At 45.2% G+C, this 23,993-nt stretch overlaps 1 protein-coding gene across 1 annotated transcript in view; it reads left to right on the top strand.

The window, feature by feature from the left end:
• LOC137375033 (spermatogenesis-associated protein 16-like) overlaps positions 1–23,993 on the top strand; it is a 224,507-nt gene that overhangs the window by 89,697 nt on the left and 110,817 nt on the right. Inside the window, exon 6 of the mRNA XM_068041656.1 lies at positions 16,687–16,833. Coding sequence (XP_067897757.1) covers positions 16,687–16,833 — 147 coding nt within the window. The remainder of the gene's footprint in view (positions 1–16,686; positions 16,834–23,993) is intronic.

Here is a 23,993-nt window from a genome sequence, read left to right as displayed (position 1 = left end):
AAGTGGAAAATGGCTCGGGTGACCGCCACGGCACAGGAGTGGGGTATGGGCCAGACCTGCGCCACATACAGCAACAACATGATCGCCTCGCACCTGATGACCAGGTTCTTACCCACAATGAAGAGAGAACGCTGCTCCCACATGCTCAGTTTATGGTGTACCATGTTTATTTGCCCCTTCCAGGTTTTGGCACATGCCCCGGCCCTTCCGAACCATATCCCTAGCACCTTCAGGTAGTCTGACCTGACGGTGAAGGGGACAAGGGATCAGTCGTCCCAGTTCCCAAAGAACATGGCCTTGCTTTTGCTGCAATTTACTTTGGCTCCCGAGGCCAGTTTGAACTGGTCGCAGATGCTCATCAGTCTGCGAACGGACAGCAGATCCGAGCAGAAGATGGCGACGTCATCCATGTACAAGGAGGCTTTGACCTGCATGCCTCCACTGCGTGGGATTGTCACTCCTCCTACACCCGCATCTTTCCTAATGGACTCAGCAAAACGTTTGATACAGCAAACAAACAAGGTTGGAGAGAGAGGACAGCCCTGTCTGACTCCAGATCTGGAAAACCTTTCTGATTCCCACCCATTGATTGAGACTGAACTGCTGATGTTTGTGTAGAGCAGTTTGATCCAATTGTGGATTCCCTCCCCAAACCCCATTTTGGAGAGCACATCTATCATCTATGTGTACGATATCCTGTCAAAGGCTTTCCCCTGGTCCAAGCTGATGAGGCAGATGTACCCCCTGTCCCGTACATGGGCGATCGTATCCCTAAGTAGCGCGAGACTATCAGAGATCTTCCTGCCGGGTACAGTACGGGTCTGGTCAGGGGTGAATCACCAATTCCAGAGAAGACTTGACCCGACTGGCGATGACTTTGGACAGAATCTTGTTGTCTACATTAAGCAGTGAGATGGGCCGCCTATTTCTAATTTCCACCCTCTCCCTCTTCCACTTGTAGATGAGGGTGATGATGCCTTTCCTCATGGATTCCGACATGCTGCCGGCCAGAAGCATACTCTCGTACACTTCCAGCAGGTCTGGGCCGATCCAGTCCCACACAGTCGAATACAACCCAACCAGTAAGCCGTCGCTTCCAGGAGTTTTACTCGTCTCGAAGGACCTGACGGCCTTTGTCAGCTCATCCACAGTTAGCGGTTTGTCCAGACTGCCCCGCATGCTGTCATCTAAGACCTCCGTAATAGATGGTAGGAAGGATTGGGAAGCCGTGCTGCCTGTGGGCTTCATGTAGTGCAGCCCAGCACAAAAGGATTTGCTAATCCTTAGTATGTCAGACTGCGAAGACGTTACTGAGCCATCCTCTTCCTTCAGGCTGCTGATCACAGAGCTCTCTGTGTGTACCTTTTGGAAGAAAAAACGTGAGCACATCTCATCCTGCTCAACGGAGTGGACTCTGGACCGGAAGATGGTCTGGGAGGCCTCCGTGGCAAAGAGCGAGGCCTGCTAGCTCATCACCTCTTGGAAATCCTCCTTGACCTCGGCCCCCATCGACTGCAGCCAGAGAAGATTTTGCTGACTCTTTTCTGGAGTCAGAACATTTCCCTCCGTCTCTCTCTCGCCCTCTGAACAACTTTTAGTGATAAGGAACCTCTTGATCTTCGCCCTGATCGCTTCCCACCAGTGCACCGGAGACTCAAAGGGGGTTTCACGGTTCTCCAACCTTTGTAATCCCTTTTGAGTTCCTCAATGTTTTCTGGGGTTAGCAGTATAACATTCAGCTTCCATGTCCCCCTGCCAACCCGCTGGTGGTCCTGTAAGTGACAGTTGGCCAGTAGGAGGCAGTGGTCAGAGAAGAACACTGGCTTGACATCGGTGGATCTGACCGTGAAAGCACGGGACAAAACAGGAAATCAATCCTGGAACGGGCAGACCCATCCAGTCTTGAACAGGTGTATCTACGCTGTGCTCCGTCTGCAGGTTTGCTGAAGACATCGTGCAGCTTGGCATCCTTTACTGTTTCCATTAGGAATCTGAACGTAGCGTCCAGTTTGCTGTCATCACTGCCAGATCGTCCAGCTGCATCAATGATGCAGTTGAAGTCAACGACAAGAATGACCGGCCTGGATGTCGCTAGCAGCAGTGGGAGCTGCTGGAGGACGGTCAGTCGCTCGCTGCATTGAACCAGAGCGGAGCATTGTTGTACATTATATCTGCTACGAGAAGGCGACTGCTCACCACCTCCTTAACTTCGGAGATGGTGAAGTTGCCTCCCCGCAGCAGAATGCCCAGGCCAAAGGAATGGGAATCATTACCCCCTGACCAGATCGATGGCCCATGGGACCACCATCGCGACCATTGCCTGTAGGTGCTGAGCTGCGGGATTCCACACTCTTTTAGAAACAGCATGTTGGCTTTGACCTTGGTGAGATAGTCCAAGGTCGAAACACATTGCATAGTGGATTTAACGCTACGCACGTTAATCAAAGCAATCTTTATACCCATTTTAAAGTTGGGTGATGCTACCACACCAGGTGTCCTTGCTAGTCCTAGTCCTTGGGTATGTTCCTGCATACCCATAGTGTACACAAGCTGTCTCACAGTCGTTGGGCTCAGAAACCCCTCCTAGTTACTCATGGGGGTTTAGTTCCACTAGGGTGACATCGGGGGGTGGGGGGAGTCTTGTAGGCAGCAAGGTTTGGACTGTCTTCTGCTGGTGGTGTCTTTCTCCTCTGTCCCTCCTTGAAGACATCACTGCTTCCGGCTTCCCGGAGCTGGACTGCGCCAGACACTTTGCTGCTCTCGGTCTCCCGGAGCTGGGGTGCGCTGGGCATCTCTCTGGTTTCGGTGCTTTGGGGTTGGAGCGTGCTGGGCCCGTCACAGCTTCCAGCGCCCTGGAGCTGGGGGCCTTGCTCTTCCAGCTTCTTTGAGTTCTGCCGCTTCTTTTGCAGGTGCCGTCTTTCCGGCCATTCCTCGTCCAATGTAGTCTGTTTCAGACAGTAGCCTCCTCTTGCCACTGGTTTGGGTGGTAGCCTGTTCCTTTCTTAGAGATCCAATCATGATTAATGGGAGGCATACAGAAGTGTTGAGGTTCCAGAATACTGGATGTTCTGTAACAATTGCGCATCCCTGCTTGGTGCAGATTCACTTTAATGTGAGGGTCAAAATTACTTACATGTGGGGACTTGGCTCAAATACTCCAATTGTGCAGGGTTTGCAAAAATTCATCCTTGCCATTTAGGATTTTGACTAGGAATGTCATAGATATTGGAAGGATTATTGACAAGCAGCTTAGGGGATAGGAGGATGGAGCTTTGCAAAGAATACTGGCTTTGTCAGACCCACACAATTGGCTGCAGAAGTTGCTGACAGATTGACATAAATTCCAGGGTTTCTCAGACCTGAACAAATCAGGTAGGGTGCAATGCAATATCAGCTAAATGGGCTTGTCTTTGAGCACCACAAAGTTTATTTCAAATATAGTAAGTAGTGTTTTTTTTTAGGGAGTTCTGTAGTAACGAGGACCAGGGAAGAAGGGCCCTAGAGTAACTGATATTATTGGACATTAAGATCTTCCAGAAGGTTTAATTTAATTTAAAGTGTTAAATCGTGGCAGGAGAGCTCAAAGCCGTGGTGTGCTCCTCGTGCTCCATGTCAGAAGCCAGGAGCAATTCCAGTGCCTGGGACCAGCATGTGTGCAGGAAGCAAAAACAAGAAATGCTGGATTCACTCAGCAGGTCTGGCAGCATCTGTGGAAAGAGAAGCAGAGTTAACGTTTCGGGTCAGTGACCCTTCTTCGGAAGGAAGTGTGCAGGAAGTGTCTCCTGCTGCAGCTCCTGGCAGCCCGGGTTTCGAAGCTGGAGCAGCAGCTGGGGACACTGTCGAGCATCCACGAGGCGGAAAGTATCGTGGATAGCACGTATACAGAGGTGGTCACACCGCAGGTTCAGACCTCACAGGCAGGAGGGGAATGGGTGACCACCAGGCATAGCAAGTGGACTAGGCAGACAGTTCAGGAATCTCTTGTGGCTATTCCCCTGCAAAACAGGTATACTACTTTGGATACTGTTGGGGGGAATGGCCTCTCAGGGGAAAGCAGCAACAGCCCAATTCGTTGCACTACAGTTGGCTCTGCTGCACAGGGGAGGAGTAAAAAGTGTGGGAATGCAATAGTTATAGGGGATTCAATTGTAAGCGGAATAGATAGGTGTTTCTATGGCTGCAAAAGAGACTCCAGGATGGTATGTTGCCTCCCTGGTGCTAGAGTCAAGGATGTCTCAGAGCGGTTACAGGACATTCTGAAGGGGGAGGGTGAACAGCCAGTGGTCGTGGTATACATTGGTACAAACGATAGGTAAAAAAAAGGATGAGGTCCTAAAAGCAGAATATAGGGAGCTAAGAAGTAAGTTGAAAAGTAGGACCTCAAAGGTAGTGATCTCAGGATTACTACCAGTGCCACGTGCTAGTCAGAGTAGAAATAGCAGGATATATCGGATAAATACGTGGCTGAAGAGATGGTGTGAGGGGGAGGGTTTTAGATTCCTGGGGCATTGGGACTGGTTCTGGGGGAGGTGGGACCAGTATAAACTGGATGGGTTACACCTGGGCAGGACTGTGACTGATGTCTTAGGGGGAGTATTTGCTAGAGTGGTTGGGGAGGGTTTAAACTAAAATGGCAGGGAGATGGGAACCTTTGGGAGTCAGAGGAGGGGGGACCAAAGACAAGAACAAAAGACAGTAAGGGGAATAAGAAAAGTGATAGAGAAATCAAGGGCCAGAATCAAATAGGGCCACAGTGAAAAATAGAGGGAAGGGGACAAGTAATGTTAAAAAGACAAGCTTTAAGGCTTTGTGCCTTAACGCACAGTGCATTCGCAATAAATTGGATGAATTAATCACGCAATTAGATATAAACTGGTATGATATAGTCGAGATTACAGTGACACGGCTGCAAGGTGACCAGGGATGGGAAATGAACATCCAGGGATATTCAGTATTTAGGAAGGACAGACAAAAAGCGAAAGGCAGTGGAGTTGCATTGCTGGTTAAAGAGGAAATTAAAGCAATAGTGAGGAAAGGTATTAGCTCTGACGATGTGGAATCTCTATGGGTAGAGCTGAGAAACACTAAGGGGCAAAAAACATTAGTGGGGGTTGTATATAGAGCCCCAAACTGTAGTGGTGATGTTGGGAATGGCATTAAACAGGAAATTAGAGATGCATGCGATAAAGGAACATCTGTAATTATGGGTGAATTTAATCTGCATATAGATTGGACAAATCAAATTAGTCACAATACCGTAGAGGAGGAATTCATGGATGGTCATGGATGGATGGTATACGGGATGGTTTTCTGGACCAATATGTTGAGGAACCAACTAGAGAACAGGCCATCATAGACTGGGTATTGTGTAATGAGAGAGGAATAATTGTCAATCTAGTGGTGCAAGACTCCTTGGGAACGAATGACCACAATATGATAGAATTCTTCATCAAGATGTAGAGTGACGTAGTTGATTCTGAGGCAAGGGCCCTGCATCTTTGTAAAGGAAACTACAAAAGTATGAGGCGCGAGTTGGCCATGACGGATTGGGAAATGTTACTTAAAGGGATGCCGGTGTATAGGCAATGGCAAACATTTAAAGAGCACATGGATGAATTGCAACAATTGTTTATCCCTGTCTGGCGCAAAAGTAAAACGGGAAAGGTAGCCAAACCATGGCTTACAAGGAAAATTAGAGATAGCATTAGATCCAAGGAAGAGGCATATAAATTTACCAGGAAAAACAACAGACCTGAGGATTGGGAGCAGTTTAGAATTCAGCAAAAGAGGACCAAAGAATTGATTAAGAAGGGGGAAATAGAGTACGAGAGAAAGCTTGCGGGGAACATAAAAACTGACTGTAAAGGTTTCTATAGGTATGTGAAGAGAAAAAGATTGGTGAAGACAAATGTAGGTCCCTTACAGTCAGAAACAGGGGAATTCTTATGCGAAATAATGAAATGGCTGACCAACTAAATGCATACTTTGGTTTTATCTTCACAAAGGAGGACACAAATATCATACCAGAAATGTTGGAGAACACAGGGCTTAGTGAGGGAGAGGAATGGAAAGAAATCAGTATTAGTAGAGAAATGGTGTTGGGGAAATTGATGGGATTGAAGGCCGATAGATCCCCAGGGCCTGATGGTCTGCATCCCAGAGTACTTAAGGAAGTGGCCCGAGAAATAGTGGATGCATTGGTGGTCATCTTCCAAGATTCTACAGACTCTGGAACAGTTCCTACAGATTGGAGGGTAGCTAATGTAACCCTACTATTTAAAAAGGGAGGTAGAGAGAAAGCAGGGAATAATAGACCAGTCAGCCTGACATCAGTAGTGGGGAAAATTCTAGAGTCCATTATCAAAGATTTTATAGCAGAGCACTTAGAGAACAGTGGTAGAATCGCAGTGGGCAGAGTCAGCATGAATTTACGAAAGGGAAATCATGCTTGACAAACCTACTAGAATTCTTCGAGGATGTAACTAGTAGAGTTGATGAGGGGGAGCCAGTGGATGTGGCTTATTTGGACTTTCAGAAGGCTTTCGACACAGTCCCACATAAGAGATTAGCATGTAAAATTAAAGTGCATGGGATTGAGGGTAGTGGATTGCGATGGATAGAAAATTGGTTGGCGGACAGGAGACAAAGAGTAGGGATAAATGGGTCTTTTTCCAAATGGCAGGCAGTGACTAGTGGGGCACCGCAGGGATCGGTGCTAGGACCCCAGCTATTCACAATATACATTAATGATTTAGATGAGGGAACTAAATGTAATTTCTCCAAATTTGCAGATGACACAAAACTGGGTGGGAAGGTGAGTTGTGAGGAGGATGCAGAGAGACTTCTGAATTATTTGGACAAGTTGAATGAGTGGGCTAATGCATGGCAGATGCAGTCTAATGTGGATAAATATGAGGTTATCCACTTTGGTAGCAAAAACAGGAAGGCAGATTATTATCTGAACGGCTATAAACTGAGAGAGGGGAATATGCAGCGAGACATGGGTGCTCTCGTACACCAGTTGCTGAAGGTCAGCATGCAGGTGCAACAGGTGGTAAAAAAGGCAAATGGTATGTTGGCCTTCATAGTGAGAAGATTCGAGTACAGAAGCAGGGATGTCTTGCTGCAATTATACAGGGCCTTGGTGAGGCCACACCTGGAATATTGTGTGCAGTTTTGGTCTCCTCATCTGAGGAAGGATGTTCTTGCCATAGAGGGAGTACAGCGAAGGTTTACCAGACTGATTCCTGGGATGGTGAGTCTGATTGAGTTGGTTGGGATTATATCCGCTGGAGTTCAGAAGAGTGAGGGGGAATCTCATAGAAACCTATAAAATTCTAACAAGACTTGACTAGGTAGATGCAGGAAGGATGTTCCCGATGGTGGGGGAGTCCAGAACCAGGGGTCATAGTCTAAGGAAACGGGGTAAACCTTTCAGAACTGAGATGAGGAGAAATTTCTTCATCCAGAGAGTGGTAAGCCTGTGGAATTCGTTACCACAGAAAGCAGTTGAGGCCAAAACATTGTATGTTTTCAAGAAGGAGTTAGATATAGCTCTTGGGTCTAAAGAGATCAAAGGGTATGGGGCGAAAGCGGGAACAGGCTATTGAGTTGGATGATCAGCCATGATCATAATGAATGGCGGAGCAGGCTCGAAGGGCCGAATGGCCTACTCTTGCTCATATCTTCTATGTTTCTATGTTTACAGCAAGCCACAACATTCAAGTCATTTGGAGAAAGATAGAGAAAAATCTCACATCTGAATTTAAAAAGATACTTTATCCAAGTAATGCATTTCCAGCCTCAAAGGGACTGCCGAATTTAGCCAGATAGCAGTTCTACACTATTCCTTATTCAGAGTGAGGTATTTTTATGTAGTTTATCTGCTCAAAGAAACAACAGAGGCCTCATGATACAGCATCCTTCTGAAGGCCGAACAAGCCTAGATGGCAGGTGAATTAACAGGGACTGCCCTTGGCAAAAACCTGTGTTTAGCATCAATCTATAGTCTCAGGATAAAGCTGACAGAAAATGAGAGTATGGCCACAAGAGCCATGCAACCAATTCGATGCCAGCTGGACCATGTTGTTGTCCATTGAAACATTATATATGGAATTGTAGTTCAGCCATCAGTCAGTCAGCCACCAGCTGCAGTTGTGATAGATTTTTGAGCAGACTTATACTCAAGGGGTGATGGTGATGTAGTGGTAATGTCACTGGACTGGTGATCCAGAGGCTTAGGCTGGGGACATTGGTTCAAATCTCACCACGGCAGCTGGTGGAATTTAAATTCAGTTAGTTAAAAATCTGGAATTGAAAGCTAGTCTCAGTAAAAATACCTTGAAACTATCATCAATTGTCATAAAAAACCCATGTGGTTCACTAATGAACTTTAGGGAAGGAAATCTGCTGTCCTTACCTGTTCTGGCCTACATATGACTCCAAACCCACAGCAATGTGGTTGACTCTTAAGTGCTCTCTGAAATGGCCTAGCAAGCCACTCAGTTCAAAGACAATTAGGGATCGGCAACAAATACTGGCTTGCCAGTAACACCCACACCCCATGAAAGAATAAAAAGCTCCTGGAATCCTGAGGTCTGGGAAGTTTGACAAGTTAGGTAGCATGCATAGTATAGGGTTTAGGGCTCACAGTCAAAGAACTTACTTGCCCAGGTGGACCTTCATGCTAGATTTATATTATGTTACTGATATAAGGTCAAGTTCCATTCACAAAGGGTTGATTCCCAAATATACAGGGCTGGATTTAGTGAGCCCATTTGGAGTGGGAATGGAGGCATGGGGAGCTGGAGAATAGTGTCGGAGAGCCCGCCCAGAAATCTGATGTCTTGGCGTCAGTTCTAGATTTAGTCAGCAGCGGGAAAGCACCAAGGCGGCAATGCCGCCCAGAAGTGACGGGACTGCAATTTAATTTGTAGAACAGCTAGATTCAACTCATTAGCATCTAATGGTCACAATTCAGTGGGGGGGTTTGGAATTAAGTGGACGATGGGCGGCCTTCACATGCCTTCAGATCCCCAACCTTTGAAAGCTGGCGGCATCGAGGTGACGCCTCAGCGACGGGTAGGCAGCCATGACCAGCACCGCGTAGGGAAAGAGGGGGAGCGGAGGCCATTGTCAGACTGCAGTGCTGTGCACTCTGTATGGGAGAGCTGGGTCTCAGGTGGCTGTACCGGGTGAGCTGGGTCTCAGACGGCAGTACCAGGTGATAAGGGTCTCATGTTCTGCAAGGGATGCTGTGTCTCAGATGTTCTGCAAGGGGGTGCTGGCTCTTGGGTGTTCTGCAAGGAGGGGATGGGTTTCGGGTGTTCTGCAAGGGGTGTCTGGGTTTTGGGTGGCAGTACCAGGTGCCCTTACGGTTGGATGGCAGTATCGGGTGCCCAAACTGTTGGGTGAGTCGGGTGCCTATACTACTGGGTGAGAGGGTCGGCTATCAGCAAGGGTGGGCACTGAGGGCCATTAGTAAGTCTGCCAAGAGAGTAACATAGGGAAAGCTGCCACGGCTGGTTCATCTCTGCAAGGACAGCACTCTGGAGGCCTACTGATCACCTGGCATGGGTCTCATGCGCCCTGTCTTTTTGGACCCCCGTGACTGATGCAGCGCCTCTGACAGAGGGAGGGCCAGGATGCATCTGTGCCTGCCCATGAAGCTGCTTGATGAGAGCAACAGCAGCCGGCCATGCCAAGAAGGGCTCACCTGCGCCAGAGAGTGTAACGGACTCGGGTCAGCTATCTCCAGATGTCTGAGCGGTAATGTCAGCGAAGATTACGGCTCTCCAGGCAGGCCATCTCTGACTTATGCACCATGCTGCAGGACGAGATGCGACCTATGGGATTTAGTGGTCACTCTATGCCCTTGTCTTTGAAGATCACCATGGTGCTTAATTTTTACACGTCTGGAGCATTCCAAGGATCCACTGGGGATATGTGTGGCGTCTCCCAGGCTGCCGCCCACTGTTGCAACAGAAATGTGACCAATGCGCTGTTCAAGAGGGCCAGCAAAAATGTGTGCTACCGGACTGACCCTGACAGTCAGGCTGAAAGGGCGGTCGATTTCGGGGCCAACGCTAGATTCCCTCAGGTGTAAAGACTGATAGACCTCTCCAACGGACCAGCCAGCCGTCTTCATCAACAGGAAGGGCTTCCATCCCATCAACCTTCAGTTGGTCTGCGACCACCAAAAACGTTTCCTGGAGGTGTATGCCCGCTTCCCAGGAAGTGGCCATGACACCTACATACTTCGATAGTCCCAGATGCTGCAGCTCTTCAGGCCCCCCGCTCGCCTTCAGGCATGGATTCTTGGGAACAAGTGCTACCCATTGAAGACATGGCTACTGACGCCTGCAAGGAACCCTTGCACTGCAGCAGAGGAGAAGTATAACATTTTCCATGGCTCTACCTGAGCGACCATCAAGCAGGCTGTTGGTTGCTGAAGATGAGATTCCAATGCTTGGATCGATCCGTGGAGCCCTGCAGTATGCCCCAGTGAAGGTCTCAGGTACCGTGGTTGTCATGCACGAAAGGAGCCGTGATGAAATAAATAATGAAATGGAAGAATTATGCATTTTAAAAAGTCACTGTTAAACAAAACTGCCAGAGCATGGACACTTGTAGCACAGTCAAAATGGAGTAGTGGTCACGTGACCCCTCCTGTACTGGAAGTCAACAAACCTGTCTGCAAAGATGGAACTCGTTAACCTCATCTGAAATTGAAAGGATCACGATTGCATATTAATGACTCATCGACAGGAATGAACTAAAAAAGGATTCTGGAGACAGACTGACTCATAGCCCAAACCAAGATGAATAGGTGTGAAGTAGCACTGTGTTACCAGAATGGACTCCATTCAGCCATCTAAAGATAGCCATGGTTGTCATATCCGTGTCCATTGTGTGGTCACACCAGGGAAGAGGGTCATGTGTTTCCTAACAGAAACTCTAATGTGATGGATTTTTGCCTTAGAAAGGTAGCCCTGTGGAGAGAGAGGGGAGATCAAGCCAACACCTTCAGAAAGCAGTCCAGCCAGAGGCTGTGCAAGTGATCCAACCAAGCAATAAGAATCCTGCTGAACAACAACTGAACAACCACTACAGCAGAGACATCACAAAGTAACTTTAAGACTCTCCATCTGTGAAGGTAACAAAATCCACACCACCAGCTTTGTGCTGAGTTGTAACCACTGGAACTCTACAACACCTCAACAAGTTCAAGACTACAAACACCCAGGCCTGCACCTTTAAAAAAGACTTTGCCCCTAAGAAGATTCAGCAGGTTTACTGTAAACCACGAACACTTGCCTCACTTTGGACTTTAAACTACCTACCGCTTTCTCTCTATCTATCTATTCTTGTGTATGTGTCTGTGAGTGAATATGTGTGGGGGTGAGGTTGCGACCATTTTGGGAATTGTGTAAAAATAATTTGGCTTTTTTTAACCTACAATAAAACCTGTCATTTGTTTGCTTGTTTGACACAAAAGATACTCTGGCTAACGCATCGTTTTTAACAAAACATGATTGTAGTCAGCTGGGTGGTTCACAGTGGGAACCACCCACACCCCTTTCTGCCTGTCTGTAACATGGTGGTCTGCTGTGTTCTGCACAATCTAACACTGCAGAGCGGGGAGGCCTTGCATGACGAGGACATGATTGAATGCCACTCCTCCATCGACGAGGATGACATGGAAGGCGATGGTGAGCAGGCAACACTGGATGTTGAACCCCTAGCACTGGAGGCCAGGCACATTGAGCAACAAGCCAGGGAGGCAAGAGACATTCTCATACTTACCCGCTTCCAGCCACCCTGATGGCCTCTCAGAGTAAAATCAATAAAGACTCACCTGAAGGCATGCAGTCTGTCATCTCCTTTCTACTTGTCTTCAGTGCCTAGCACCCTGTTGAACCACGCGCTATGGCCCATGGCTAATCAGATGAGCACTGTGCCTACATTGGCATCCGTAAGGAGTAAGGGTGCCATCAGCAACTCACAGTTAAGGCATGATAAAATAATCATGTTCCACAATGAAAGCTAATTTCAAAAACAGAAGAACTTTATAAGAGAAAACAAAAGTCAAATGTCAAACACTGGCAAAGCCCCAAGTAGCTCTCCGTGGTTTTCCTTATACATTTATGAATGCTTCTACAAGTTGTCACCCCTGTGTTAGCAGCTGGGCTGGAGGCAGGCTGCTGATCAGGTTGTCCCTTGGCTTGTGATGACTTTGGTGGCCGTCTTCTGGCTACTTAAGGCCTGGAGGACCTCAGCTGACTTAATGTTTCCTGCACAGGTGCAGGACTCTCCTCAGGCATCGCGACCACTGGAGCTGGGCTCTGATGGAGGGGCTGAGCTGCTGTCCACACTCAGAGTGCCATGAGGGGAGCCCTCAGCTGTGAAGGTCAGCTTCTCCTCCTCTCTTTCATGGCTCACTTGAACTTCTCTGCTGGCCGAGAAGGATGAGGAGCTGGAGAAGACTCCGGGTTCTTGTCCTCTTGCCTTGCCACTGCTACATCGAGCTCCTAGGTGTGCAGGTCTGTGCTCATTTATGGGATCTAGCTTTCCATGAGGGTTGCCAACCTCTCCATGGAGGAAGCCATGCGCTCACATGCCTGAGACATGGCTGCACTCATGGCAGGGATGGATTCATCCATCATTCTCTCATGGCTGCACATTGCCTCTGGCATCTCCGCCAGATTTTGCCTTCCCCCTCTCTGCAACTCCAGCATGCCCTATGCTGTCAACACCAGCAGCCCATTATGAGCCTGGGGCTCAACAAGGGCCTGGGCATCCACAGTCCTCCAACAGTTAGTGGCCTCGGATGTCTCAGCCTCGGCCAGCTGCTCGGGCGCATGTGCAGTGCTCTCACCAGCTTGTGACCCTGATTCTAAAGCCATGCGGATACCCACCAAGGTGAACGTATCTGCACTGGTGGAGGAAGATTAGATTAGATTAGATTAGAGATACAGCACTGAAACAGGCCCTTCGGCCCACCAAGTCTGTGCCGACCATCAACCACCCATTTATACTAATCCTACACTAATCCCATATCCCTACCAAACATCCCCACCTGTCCCTATATTTCCCTAACACCTACCTATACTAGTGACAATTTATAATGGTCAATTTACCTACCAACCTGCAAGTCTTTTGGCTTGTGGGAGGAAACCGGAGCACCCGGAGAAAACCCACGCAGACACAGGGAGAACTTGCAAACTCCACACAGGCAGTACCCAGAATCGAACCCGGGTCCCTTGAGCTGTGAGGCTGCAGTGCTAACCACTGCGCCACTGTGCCGCCCTAAGGTGCAAGAGAGTCATGCATCCCCTGACTGTGGCCCTCCCCAGAGGTAGAATTAGGTCCCCCTTGTACTGGAGTCTCCTGTGGACCCCGCAGGTTTAATTAATGAAAATCATTCTTATTTTAAAGATTTGAACTGCTTTGGAATAAGCTTAAGAACTTCCCATTGTCTCATTACTGATGTGAAGGGTGAGAGTAGACACTTTTGATGACTGTTTTTTCTGGTATTCCAACTAGCCATCCTAATCAACAACCTTTATGGCTTGAATAAAAGAGAAAAAAGAAAAAGAAAAGTTCTGAAAAAGAAAAGTCACAGACCTGAAACATTAGCTCTGTTTCTCTGTCCACAGATGCTGCCAGACTTGATTTTAGTAGTTCCAGCACTTTCTGTTTTTATTTCAGATTTCCAGCGTCTGCAGTATTTTTGCTTTTACCATATATATTCTCTTGGCTGGAATTTAATGTTGCGGCGGGGAGGAGCCTGCCTCTGCCAGGTCTGGAAGCCATGCTGTTATTTTGTGTGGCTCAGGCCCTTAACTGGCCTCATTCAGGACTTGCGCCCCTCTTGCGACAATTAATTGGCCACTTAAAGGCCTTAATTTGCCTGGGACGGAAGACATGATGGAACAATACATGTGATGGTGGATGCAAGATAATAGTATCTACACATACAGAGGGTTCTTAATGTGTGATGGAATACTCTCCACTTGCCTAGATGGGTGCAGTTCCAACAATACTCAAAAAATCCAGCACCATCCAAGAGAAAGCAGCCTGCTTGATCAAAACCTTCAACATTCACTCCCTCCACCACCGATGCACAATGACAGCAGTGTGTACCATCTACAAGATGCACTGCAGCAACTCACCAAGACGTCTTCAACAGCATCTTCCAAACCCATGACCTCTACCACTTAGAAAGACAAGGGCAGCAGATGCATGGGACCACCACTACCTGCAAGTTCCCCTCCAAGCCACTCACCATCCTGACTTGGAACTATATCACCATTCCTTCACTATCGCTGGGTCAAAATTCTGGAACTCCCTTCCTAACAGCACTGTGGATGTACCTACGCCACAAGGATTGCAGTAGTTCAAGAAGGCAGCTCACCACCATCTTTTCAAGGGCAATTAGGGATGGGCAATAAATGCTGGCCTGGTCAGTGAGGCCCACATCCCATGAACAAATATTAAAAAAAATCCACCACCTTAAACATTCACATCCTCCACACCGGTGCATAGTGTTTGCAGTATGTACGATCTACAAGATACAGCTGGCAGGAATAGGCTGAACCAGAAAAACCAGTATAACCAGTGGCCAGTCACAGGCTCAGCAGGTGACTTAAGTTTCTCACTCACAGCTGTGGTGGGGGAAGGGCAGTAAACTGATCAGTTGTTTCAAATATCACAACAGAGCAGCAATTCAGAGACAAAGTTGGGTCTTATGTTATAACCAGTGTAATCCAGAGCAAAAGCGTCTTCTTGATGTTGAGATAAGTCCAGAAATTTGAAGCTAAGTTTCAAAGAAGATCTAGATGTAGATTTTTCCAGATCTTTTCCACAGCTCACAGGTCATAAAAACAGAAAAAGGCAGCAGATTATAGATGGAAGCAGTCTTACATTTTTCCAATGTAGTCCAGCGCAGAAGCATGATCTCGATCTGCTTCAGCCTATTCCTGCCAGCTGCATGACGGATCCCAGGGAGCCCTTGTCACAGGAGCCTTTGGAGCGGGCTTTCAGATACCACTTCAGGAACACCCTGACGCAGATCCACATGGCCTGCATCCGGGCTCGCCAGCTAGACATGCTGGCCATCCGTGTAGCAGAGCCTGGTCTCCAATCATCTCGCCCGTCCCTGCCATTATACAAAGACCTTGCTTCGCTCAGACTGTGTGGTAGTCGGTGTGCAACGGCCTCCCCACATTAAAAGGACCCATGCACAGGCATCTTCCACCCCTTCAAAATAAACTTCGGGACCTGGAATTTCAGGATTGGACTATTTGGGCACCTAAGGACCCACAACCCTGGAGTGGAAGAAAGTCATTGCCTAAGAAGAAGAAGATCTACAAGATGCACTGTAGCAACTCGTCAAAGTTTCTTCAACAGCACCTCCCAAACCCATGACCTCTACCACCTAGAAGGTCAAGGGCAGAAGGCGCATGGGAACAACACTACCTGCAAGTTCCCCTCCAAGTCACATAGTATCCTGACTTGGAAATATAAAGTTGTTCCTTCATTGGCGCTGGGTCAAAATTCTGGAACTCCCTACATAAGAGCATTGTGGGAATGCCAACACAACACAGGCTGCAGTAGTTCAAGAATGCAGCTCACCACTATCTTGTCAAGGGCAATTAGGGATGGGCAATAAATGCTGACCTTGTCAGCAACACCCTCATTCCACGAATGAATGAAGAAAAAAAACCTGGGTTTACTCTATTGTATAACTTGATATTGGGCAGTAAAGGAATGTGACATTTAGGAGAATAGCCAGTCATTCTGAATCTGGGAATAGCTAGCGAAACTTGAAATTTTCAACAGTTATGCTTATTAGTAGGGAAACTAGCCTTTCAAAATTTAAATGCTCTCAAGTCCTTCACAATTCTGGACTTCAGGGAATCACAGGCATCCCGTAAGCTCAGTGTTGGTCGAGCACAATTTCAGGAAGTAAACCATATCGTATGATGTATTTTCCCCATTTGCATGTCATCATATTGTATTCCCAAATCCTGAGAAAGATTTAAGTTCAGCTGAATAGGCATAATCAAGTGCTGCCCCAGGTTCTGACCCTGCCCACCCCCCCCCCCCCCCAGAATATACCATTTTCATGTTGAAATCGACAATTTGGGCTGTGCTGTTCCCAGAACACAATTTAAAGTAAAAATATGTGGCCTAAAGGAACTGCTTTTAATGTTTTGAAAAAGATTTCTAATTTCAAATCTATAGTACATTTTATTATACAAAAGTGCTATAAAATAATTTGACAAATATTGTCTGCATGACTAATTGCACTTCAAAATTATAATGCAGAAAATGAAGTAATATCCGGCACCCAAATTAACTAAAGAGTTGAATAACAAATATCTAGGATGCTTTTGTGTGGGCTTGGTCCAAATCTATTCTGCTATTACTAACAAATCTTATCAAAATAGTTCAGTGGTATGAAGTACAAAGGAAAAATGTGTCTATGAGGTGTGCAGACAGGTGCAGGCTTTTTGAAAATCAAGCCTATATTTTCGATATTAGTATCACTGTGTAAATTTGTTTATTCAAATTGTATTCTCTGCTTCAGCAATTGCTGGGCTTATCATTCATTTCAGTGAAGGCAGACTTATACATCTTGCAACAAGTAATATAATATTGAGATATATGGTAATATTTCAGACCCTGGTACAAATCATATCCTGCCTCAGACTGTTGACTGGTCCGAAGCCTTTTCCCAACATTATATGCTGCTTCTTGGTTTTAAGAATCCTGAGGATGGCAACTTTTTAGAAAAGATTCTAAATAGAAGATCACCAACATTCACAGGTACAATAAGTGATTTTGTCAGTGTAAACAACGTTCCCTCTACGCTCCAAGGATGCACGTCTGCGCAGCAATCGGTAATGTGACATGCAGGGGACAAACAGGCTGCGCACAAGCAGCAGCCCCTTTAAGATGCATACATGTGGGGCTGCGCAGCAATCTTAAAGGGGCCACAGAAGAAATGGGGGGCACACAAATTAGTTGGAACATTGATTGTAAGTGTACGGCAGGAAAATTTCAGCCAGGATTCTCTTGAACGCCTGCCATAACTTCAGCAAAAGGGCAGTGAAAACCCGAGAGAAACAGCATGAATGGCCATTTCTGCTTTTTCTCTGGGATTTCCGCTGATCTACCCAAAAGTTATAGCAGACAATTGGAGTAATTTCCACAAAAATTCTACCCCAGTATTTCTTGTAACAATGACATTGGCTTAATATTAGTCATATTAAAATAAAACTCAATCTAAGGAATAAAGGGGTGCAAATGATATTTGACTGGGTTGGACAGGAAAGAAAATTTAATTAAGTATAATTCTTTTTAGTGCTGTGAAGGTAAAGGTATCTTCAAATGTCGCTGCCATCAGTGTGATGTAACTTTAGCTTTATTCAATGAACCATTTTCCCTTACATTGATCTTGCTATACTTCCCAAATTGAACCTTGTATTCCATATGAACAAGAAGCTACAGTTCTATGGTTTCTATCACCTACAGAGACCTAATATCCTTTAGGAATCACACAATCCCAGTTTATTAGTGCCACCTGTACTTTTTTTCACTCCCAAGTTACTCCAGTAGAAGCTATTATTAATGCACCACACCTCAAGCTGGGTTTGAATTATGAATCACCCTGCTAAATTTATTTACAGAAAATTAAACAAGTACCACAAATATTGAAAAGCACAACATTTTTACAGTGACGGCAGAAAAAGGCTCATGACAATAGTGAATTAGTGACAGTCTCTGTACCAACAATCTGTAACATATTCAAGCCTCAATTCTAACTTGTCCTGTGGAGGCCATGGTGGACAGGAAGTGCCCATGATAGTGCTGACATAAGGCCCAAATCATTTTAGCTCTCGGACCTCATTACCATCTGCAGGGTGAACTCCCACCTAAATCTAATGAGAATGATAAGGTGGCCAACAGGCAGGAAAAAGAATGTTCCCCAGCACTATGGTAAGTGGTGAAATAGGCCGTGGAAAGGTTAGGAGGTATCTCCAGGCTATTGTGATTGAACTGAGAGATGGAGCTGATGTTATTTGTTGCAGCCTGTTAGATGCCCCTGACATAAAAGTTACGGGCCACGGTGACCTTGACAGCCTGTCCATGTCCTGGTGCGATCCTTGAGTTGTGGCTGCAGCAGGTAACGTAGCTGGATAACAGCCTTGTTAGTGAAGAGAAGGGACCTCATATATTGCTCCTGAATAAAGGTAATGTAGAAGTGCTCCCTGAATACCCTCTGTGGTTGTGGCTTCCTGTACAGTCCCCTCATCCGTCTTTTGGCAGCTGCTCCTGCTCTGTGGTACTACCATTCTGGTCCCCCGCATACTCCACCCTGAAGGCAGCTGTATCTAGGCCGGCAGCCAACAACAATGCGAGACCAGCAAAGTCTTTCTCTGTGTAGACAAAGTGAACTTTCCAGAGTGATAAAACGCACAAAAAAATGTCAAGAAGTCAACCAACAGTCTGAAATGACAAACTGGTAACTAACCTGTAAGTACTGTATGATCACTTTAAATATCATTCTACTGGTTAGCTCCAGGTTGTACTGTGAGTTTAACATGTGTCAAGTGAAGCACTGGGGTAATCAAAAATTGAAAATTTAAATGAATTATTCCACGCTTGCAATGTTGACAATGTGAACTCTTGCCACCAGCACATCTATCTTGACCAATATGGTAGCAGTGCACTTCTGGCTGCAAATATGGGCATGCTGTTTGAACACCATATTGGGACCTTAGTAGGTCAGTTAATGCCTGTAAAATAGGTGCTGCACAGCTGAAATTTTAGGGCATAAACACAATCGTAAATTTCAAGCATATCTAAATTAATACATAAGTTACAAACTTGATTGCATAACAGTTCTATGATACTTCCACTTGTTGTGAATGAACCACAGAAGGACGCTGTTCACAACTCCCACACACAGTTCATCTTGGCTTAATTAACGCATAAAGTGGTAGAAATTCATTTGGGTCGGTTTCTATTCGTCCTTGTATACTGTTTCTTATTTCTTTTGTACTTTAAGAAAGTAAAACCATATTTAGTGGCATTATATTTTTTTTACCAACTGCCAGATTTGTTGTTGAGCATTTTTCTCCTCCTAGCCTTCTCATTGAGTAAGAGAGGCCATATGATAATGAGGCCCGATTGTTAAAATCATCCAAGTCTGCCTGCTGCTGCACCTTAGAGGGCACAATGCTCTCTTTGCCACATTATTACAGTGGAATTAAAATCAAGCCCACTGGGTATAATTAAAAGTCTTTTTTTTACAATACCTTTGTTTAGTTCATAGAGTTGCAATCTTTTATGATTTTTATGGCCACTGCTATTTTTGAGCCGGCATCAATTTAGGCAGCCAGTGCTTCTGACAGACAGAGAGGAGCCTGATTATGCCGTGTAGATCAGAGTCAATGAATAGAGCCGGGAAGTCAGCAGGAAGCAGCTGCCAGATCTTTAAAATTGGGATGCAGGAGGCCACAATGGAACCCATGTGCACAGTTCCTGGCATATGGTAAGTATCCCAGAAGGATAATCCAGGTTGAGGGAGGAAGATGGAGGGTGGTCCGTGGTTTCCTTGTGGGGCCCTCAGGAGTATCCTGCTCCACCTGGCCTAAAAGGAAACAAAAAAAACTTAACTTGTTGGGCATCTTCTAACCCTGACTTCTGCTCACAAGAAGTTTCTCCTGGCAGGGAAGTCATCACTGCTCAACCAGTAGGACCTCATATTAAAATAGCAGATCGGGCCCCAATGATATAATCAAAGCTTATTCTGTATATATGAAAAGGACCCTGCCTGTTTTGGATGAATGTCCTTTCTGCCTGCAATTTAAAATTGCAGTCTGCCAGATGAGGGCAGGAAAGAGGTGGGTAAGCCATCACTTCATTTTAATTGGCCCCTCCTTTCTGGTTTTTGTCAGGTGGGGTGGGAAATTAAAGTCGACCCCAATATTTCTCGTTTCTTTCAGGAGTATCAGCCGGTCTTCTAGTTGCTTTTTAGATATTCTTAAACTGACTCTTTAAAGAGATTTTCATTTATATGAGCATTGGCTTGATGCAAGACTTTGGCTTTAGCTCCTAACTCCCTTGTGCACAATGACAGTTTTAAAATGACAACCACAAAATCAAAACAAAGGCCACAGTCATTCTCAGGTTGGTGTCCTCAAAGCATTAGTGCTCAGACCTCATCTTTTCATTCTGTTACCTAAATGCTCTGAAACTGAGAATAGAAAGGAGTGTATGAGGTTTACAGATAGTGCTCAACTAAGAGATCAAGTAATATGAAAAAGGAAGCAGAAAATTACTAAAGGGTTGAAGCAAATAGGCAAAAGTATTGGCAGATGTAATTTAGTGTAACACAATGCTGAGTGGTATGCTTTAAACATAAAAATTGCAAATGGGAATAGAGTTTAAAGGGCATGGAGAGTGTTGTATCTTTGGCTAGTCTAGCTAGGAGAGATTACTGAGTCTTCAGTAAGTTTTAACAATAACTAGTTTATGCATATTAGAGAACTATATACAGCTTTATACAAGTATGTCTGACTCCACTGATGCCATAATGCTTCTCTCTCAAGTCTCTCATGTGATCTCTTACATCATCATAGTGGGAGGTATCACTCACACTGTCCCAAACATTAACCCTTTCAAACCCTTATACTACATCTCCAGCCAAGTCTTTGTCCATATATTTGTACATTAATTTTGACTTTTGCATACTACCCCATCTCCCCCCACAAGTCTTTGACATCACAGATTCAATCTGTCAGGAGGCTTTACAACTGTCCCTAATCATGTTGTTGTCAGACTTGGAAGATCAGTAGTCTTTCTCTGAACTCTTGTTTCTTGACTTGGATGGCCTTCATTGAGGTTTGTAGTATCCGGTGCATGCTGAATTTCAGGTTCAATGTCTGGTTCACCCAAATGTAGGACTGATTGACATCTTTGATGAATAGAAATAAGACTTCTCCTGTTTCTTCTTATAGTACCTTCTGAAGTATGTACTAAATAAGATCTCTGTTGATTATCATCTCTCTGAACGATCACTCCTTCTCTGCCTTTTCTCCTTCCATCAACTTGGGTAGGTTCCTCGTACGATATCTGCTTTTATACTTATAAGCTTTGTGTTTTTGATAAGCCTTTTCTCTATCTTGAGCTCTCTGATAATCCTGGACTTCTAGCCCTGAAGTATTTTTTTTTGGGTAGGAGAGGAAGTTGTGTTCTAAGCTTCCTTCCCATCAACAGTTCTGATGGTGTTAATCCACAATGGACTTGCTTCATTAGTGGGTGTGGTATCTTTCTAGGCGTGAAAAGACATACAGCTTTAGCACCTTTTTACAAAGTAATACTATATTCAGTCTTAAGTCTTCCTAGACAAGTAAATAATTTCAGAAAGTCTATTTGGAAGTGACTCCTGGATTCTTGCTGCTTAACTTCTTCCACTTTTCTGATAAGAAAAACTCTTAAAGCTCTTCTACTTAAAAAGAGAAAATTCTTGATTCTGTAAAACATACAGTGTCTCCAATATCTGCTTTCCTTTGTACTAGGGTGTTGCCTGTAGCTTTCCCTTGATTTTCAGTTCAATCCCTCCTGGATCAGGTAACTGAGTTTCTGTTGGTTGCAGGCAATACGTTGATAACCATGGTCCGTTGTCTGATAAAACTGTTGTTCTTGTTCCAGTGTCTAATTTAAAGTTGGTGATATATCCGTAGACATATATATCTGCAGTCCAGAATGCATGATTAGGGTCATTGATCTCACCAAGGAAGTTTTCTGACTTCCCTTCTAATGGAGATTGTTCAACTTCATGAATAGCTCTATGCATGAAGACTTTTCCTTTAGAACCTGTGAAAGCAGAGATTTTACTTTGGCACATCTTCCCAAAATGGCCAACTTTCTTGCAGTGAAAGCATTCTGCTTTGTTTCAGGACACTGCGCCTGTAGGTCTTTTTGGCCCCACAGCACTGGCAGTATTTCATGGTGTTTTGCACTTTCCCTCCCAAGTGTACCATTTTTCTGGTGCTTCTTTTACATTCCTGTGCTTAAGGAACTGTATGGTGGCTGGAGGTTTCCTGAACCAAGGTTTTTCCTCACCTCTCAGGATTGCTGTGTTCTGTTTACAGACCTCTGCTTGTCTCACCAGCTGTATTCCTTTGTCTAGGGTAAGGTGTCTTCCTTAGATTGCAATACATCAGATAGGGATTCTTCAGCAATACTTACTACAATGCGGTCTCGCATTAATTCTGATTTTAGGTGTCCATATTTGCATCCTTAAGCTAGCCTGTAAAGGTCATTCTGGACCCTTCTGTTGAATTTGGCCCTTTCTAGAATCTTGTTACTCCTCAAGTTGAATTAATTATCAAAGGTTTTTAAGACTTCTTCAAATTTATCTGATGTCTCATTTATGCCTTCTCATGCAATAACATTGTCTTCTATTGCTCCTATAGAATAAAATAATGTGTTGACTTATTCTGCTTCAGATTTGCTGTCTAATTTTTAAGCAATTCTGTATCTCAAAAAAACCTTTCTCCAAAATGACAAGTTTTGAGTTTGATTTGGTCCTTCCGTGTGTCCAAACCTCTCTGATAGCGTAAATTTAAGATTCATGGCTTTTCTAAACTTTTTAGGTAGTTTTCTTTCTATTTTAAATTTTCCTTTCTGTACTGAAAGTTTTCCTGCACTTTTCAGCCTTGTCTCCTGTAATGGCGCTGACCTCAGATCCACCCTTGTTAAAGATTTTTTGTTTTTTCCCAATGCTGCCTGCTTAGTGCACCATTCAAAACAATTTTGTACCCTTTTTTAAGGATTGCTCACCAGATCCCTGACCACTGCTTGGTTCTCTAACTCAAAGCCTGTGATTGCTGGACCGGGCTGTTTTTTCACAGACCACCACGCCTCTATGGTGTAGCCTGAATGCTCTTGCAAGCCGACTCCCTGACTCTCCGTAACTCACACGCCCACGGATCAGCTCTGGAGCTTTTCACAACCTCTTCTTGAGTTCTGCAGCTTTGGCGCTACTTCTTCAGGTCTGATGATTTTCAAAATTTTCTGTGTGTTGTATAGCAAGAAACATATGTTTACCATATTGTATATGGTCTAGTCTAGCTAGGAGAGATTACTGAGTCTTCAGTACATTTTAACAATAACTAGTTTATTGCATATTAGAGAACTATGTGCAGCTTTTTACAAGTATGTCTAACTCCACTGATGCCATGCTGCTTCTCTCTCAAGTCTCTTTCTCATGTGATCTCTTACATCAGCATAGTGGGAGGTATTACTCACACTGTCCCAAACATTAACCCTTTCAAACCCTTACTACATAGAGAAACAAAGAGACAGGTTACTGTTGGCACCTCCAGTAATGACACTTAGCAAGACTGAGACTTAACTTGCCTCACAGACTTTATTCAGTCATCTTCACTCTACAGATAGAGTCCTTCAATATGTGTTATCTGGACTTTTAACCCATCAGGTCAGATGACCTCCTAACTAGTACAGAATGTACCTTATTGTTTCTAATGCGTGGGTACTGAATTGTATCTAATATGCAAATCCACAGAACACTCAGTTACCATCATGACAACCCTCCCTTAACAGACTGAAAACATGTCCATGATTTTTCTGACATTACACAAATTAATACATGCACATTGGATAAAGTCCTCATATCTCTTGAGCGGTTTTCTCTGATGCCTGCCTCTGCCTGCTCTCTCAGGAACTCTGGTTATCTTCCCTGAACTTGAGGGTATCAGCTCCCTTTCTTGAACCTTCATTTGTGCCTCTGGACTGCAAGCTCAGCCTACTGTCAGAAACTCAGGAGTCTCTGGTTTCTGGTCCAGGTACCTCATTAGTCACTGCCGCCATCTGACTCTCTTTTTGATGTCAAACTGCTGTTTGCTATTCCACCATCTGTGCATCTTGATCTGGAACCAGATTTAGCTCAGACT

The sequence above is a fragment of the Heterodontus francisci genome, chromosome 11, assembly GCF_036365525.1.
Source record: "Heterodontus francisci isolate sHetFra1 chromosome 11, sHetFra1.hap1, whole genome shotgun sequence".
Taxonomy (NCBI): domain Eukaryota; kingdom Metazoa; phylum Chordata; class Chondrichthyes; order Heterodontiformes; family Heterodontidae; genus Heterodontus; species Heterodontus francisci.
Note: the sequence above shows the minus strand (reverse complement) of the source record. Positions and strands in the feature narration are given on the sequence as shown.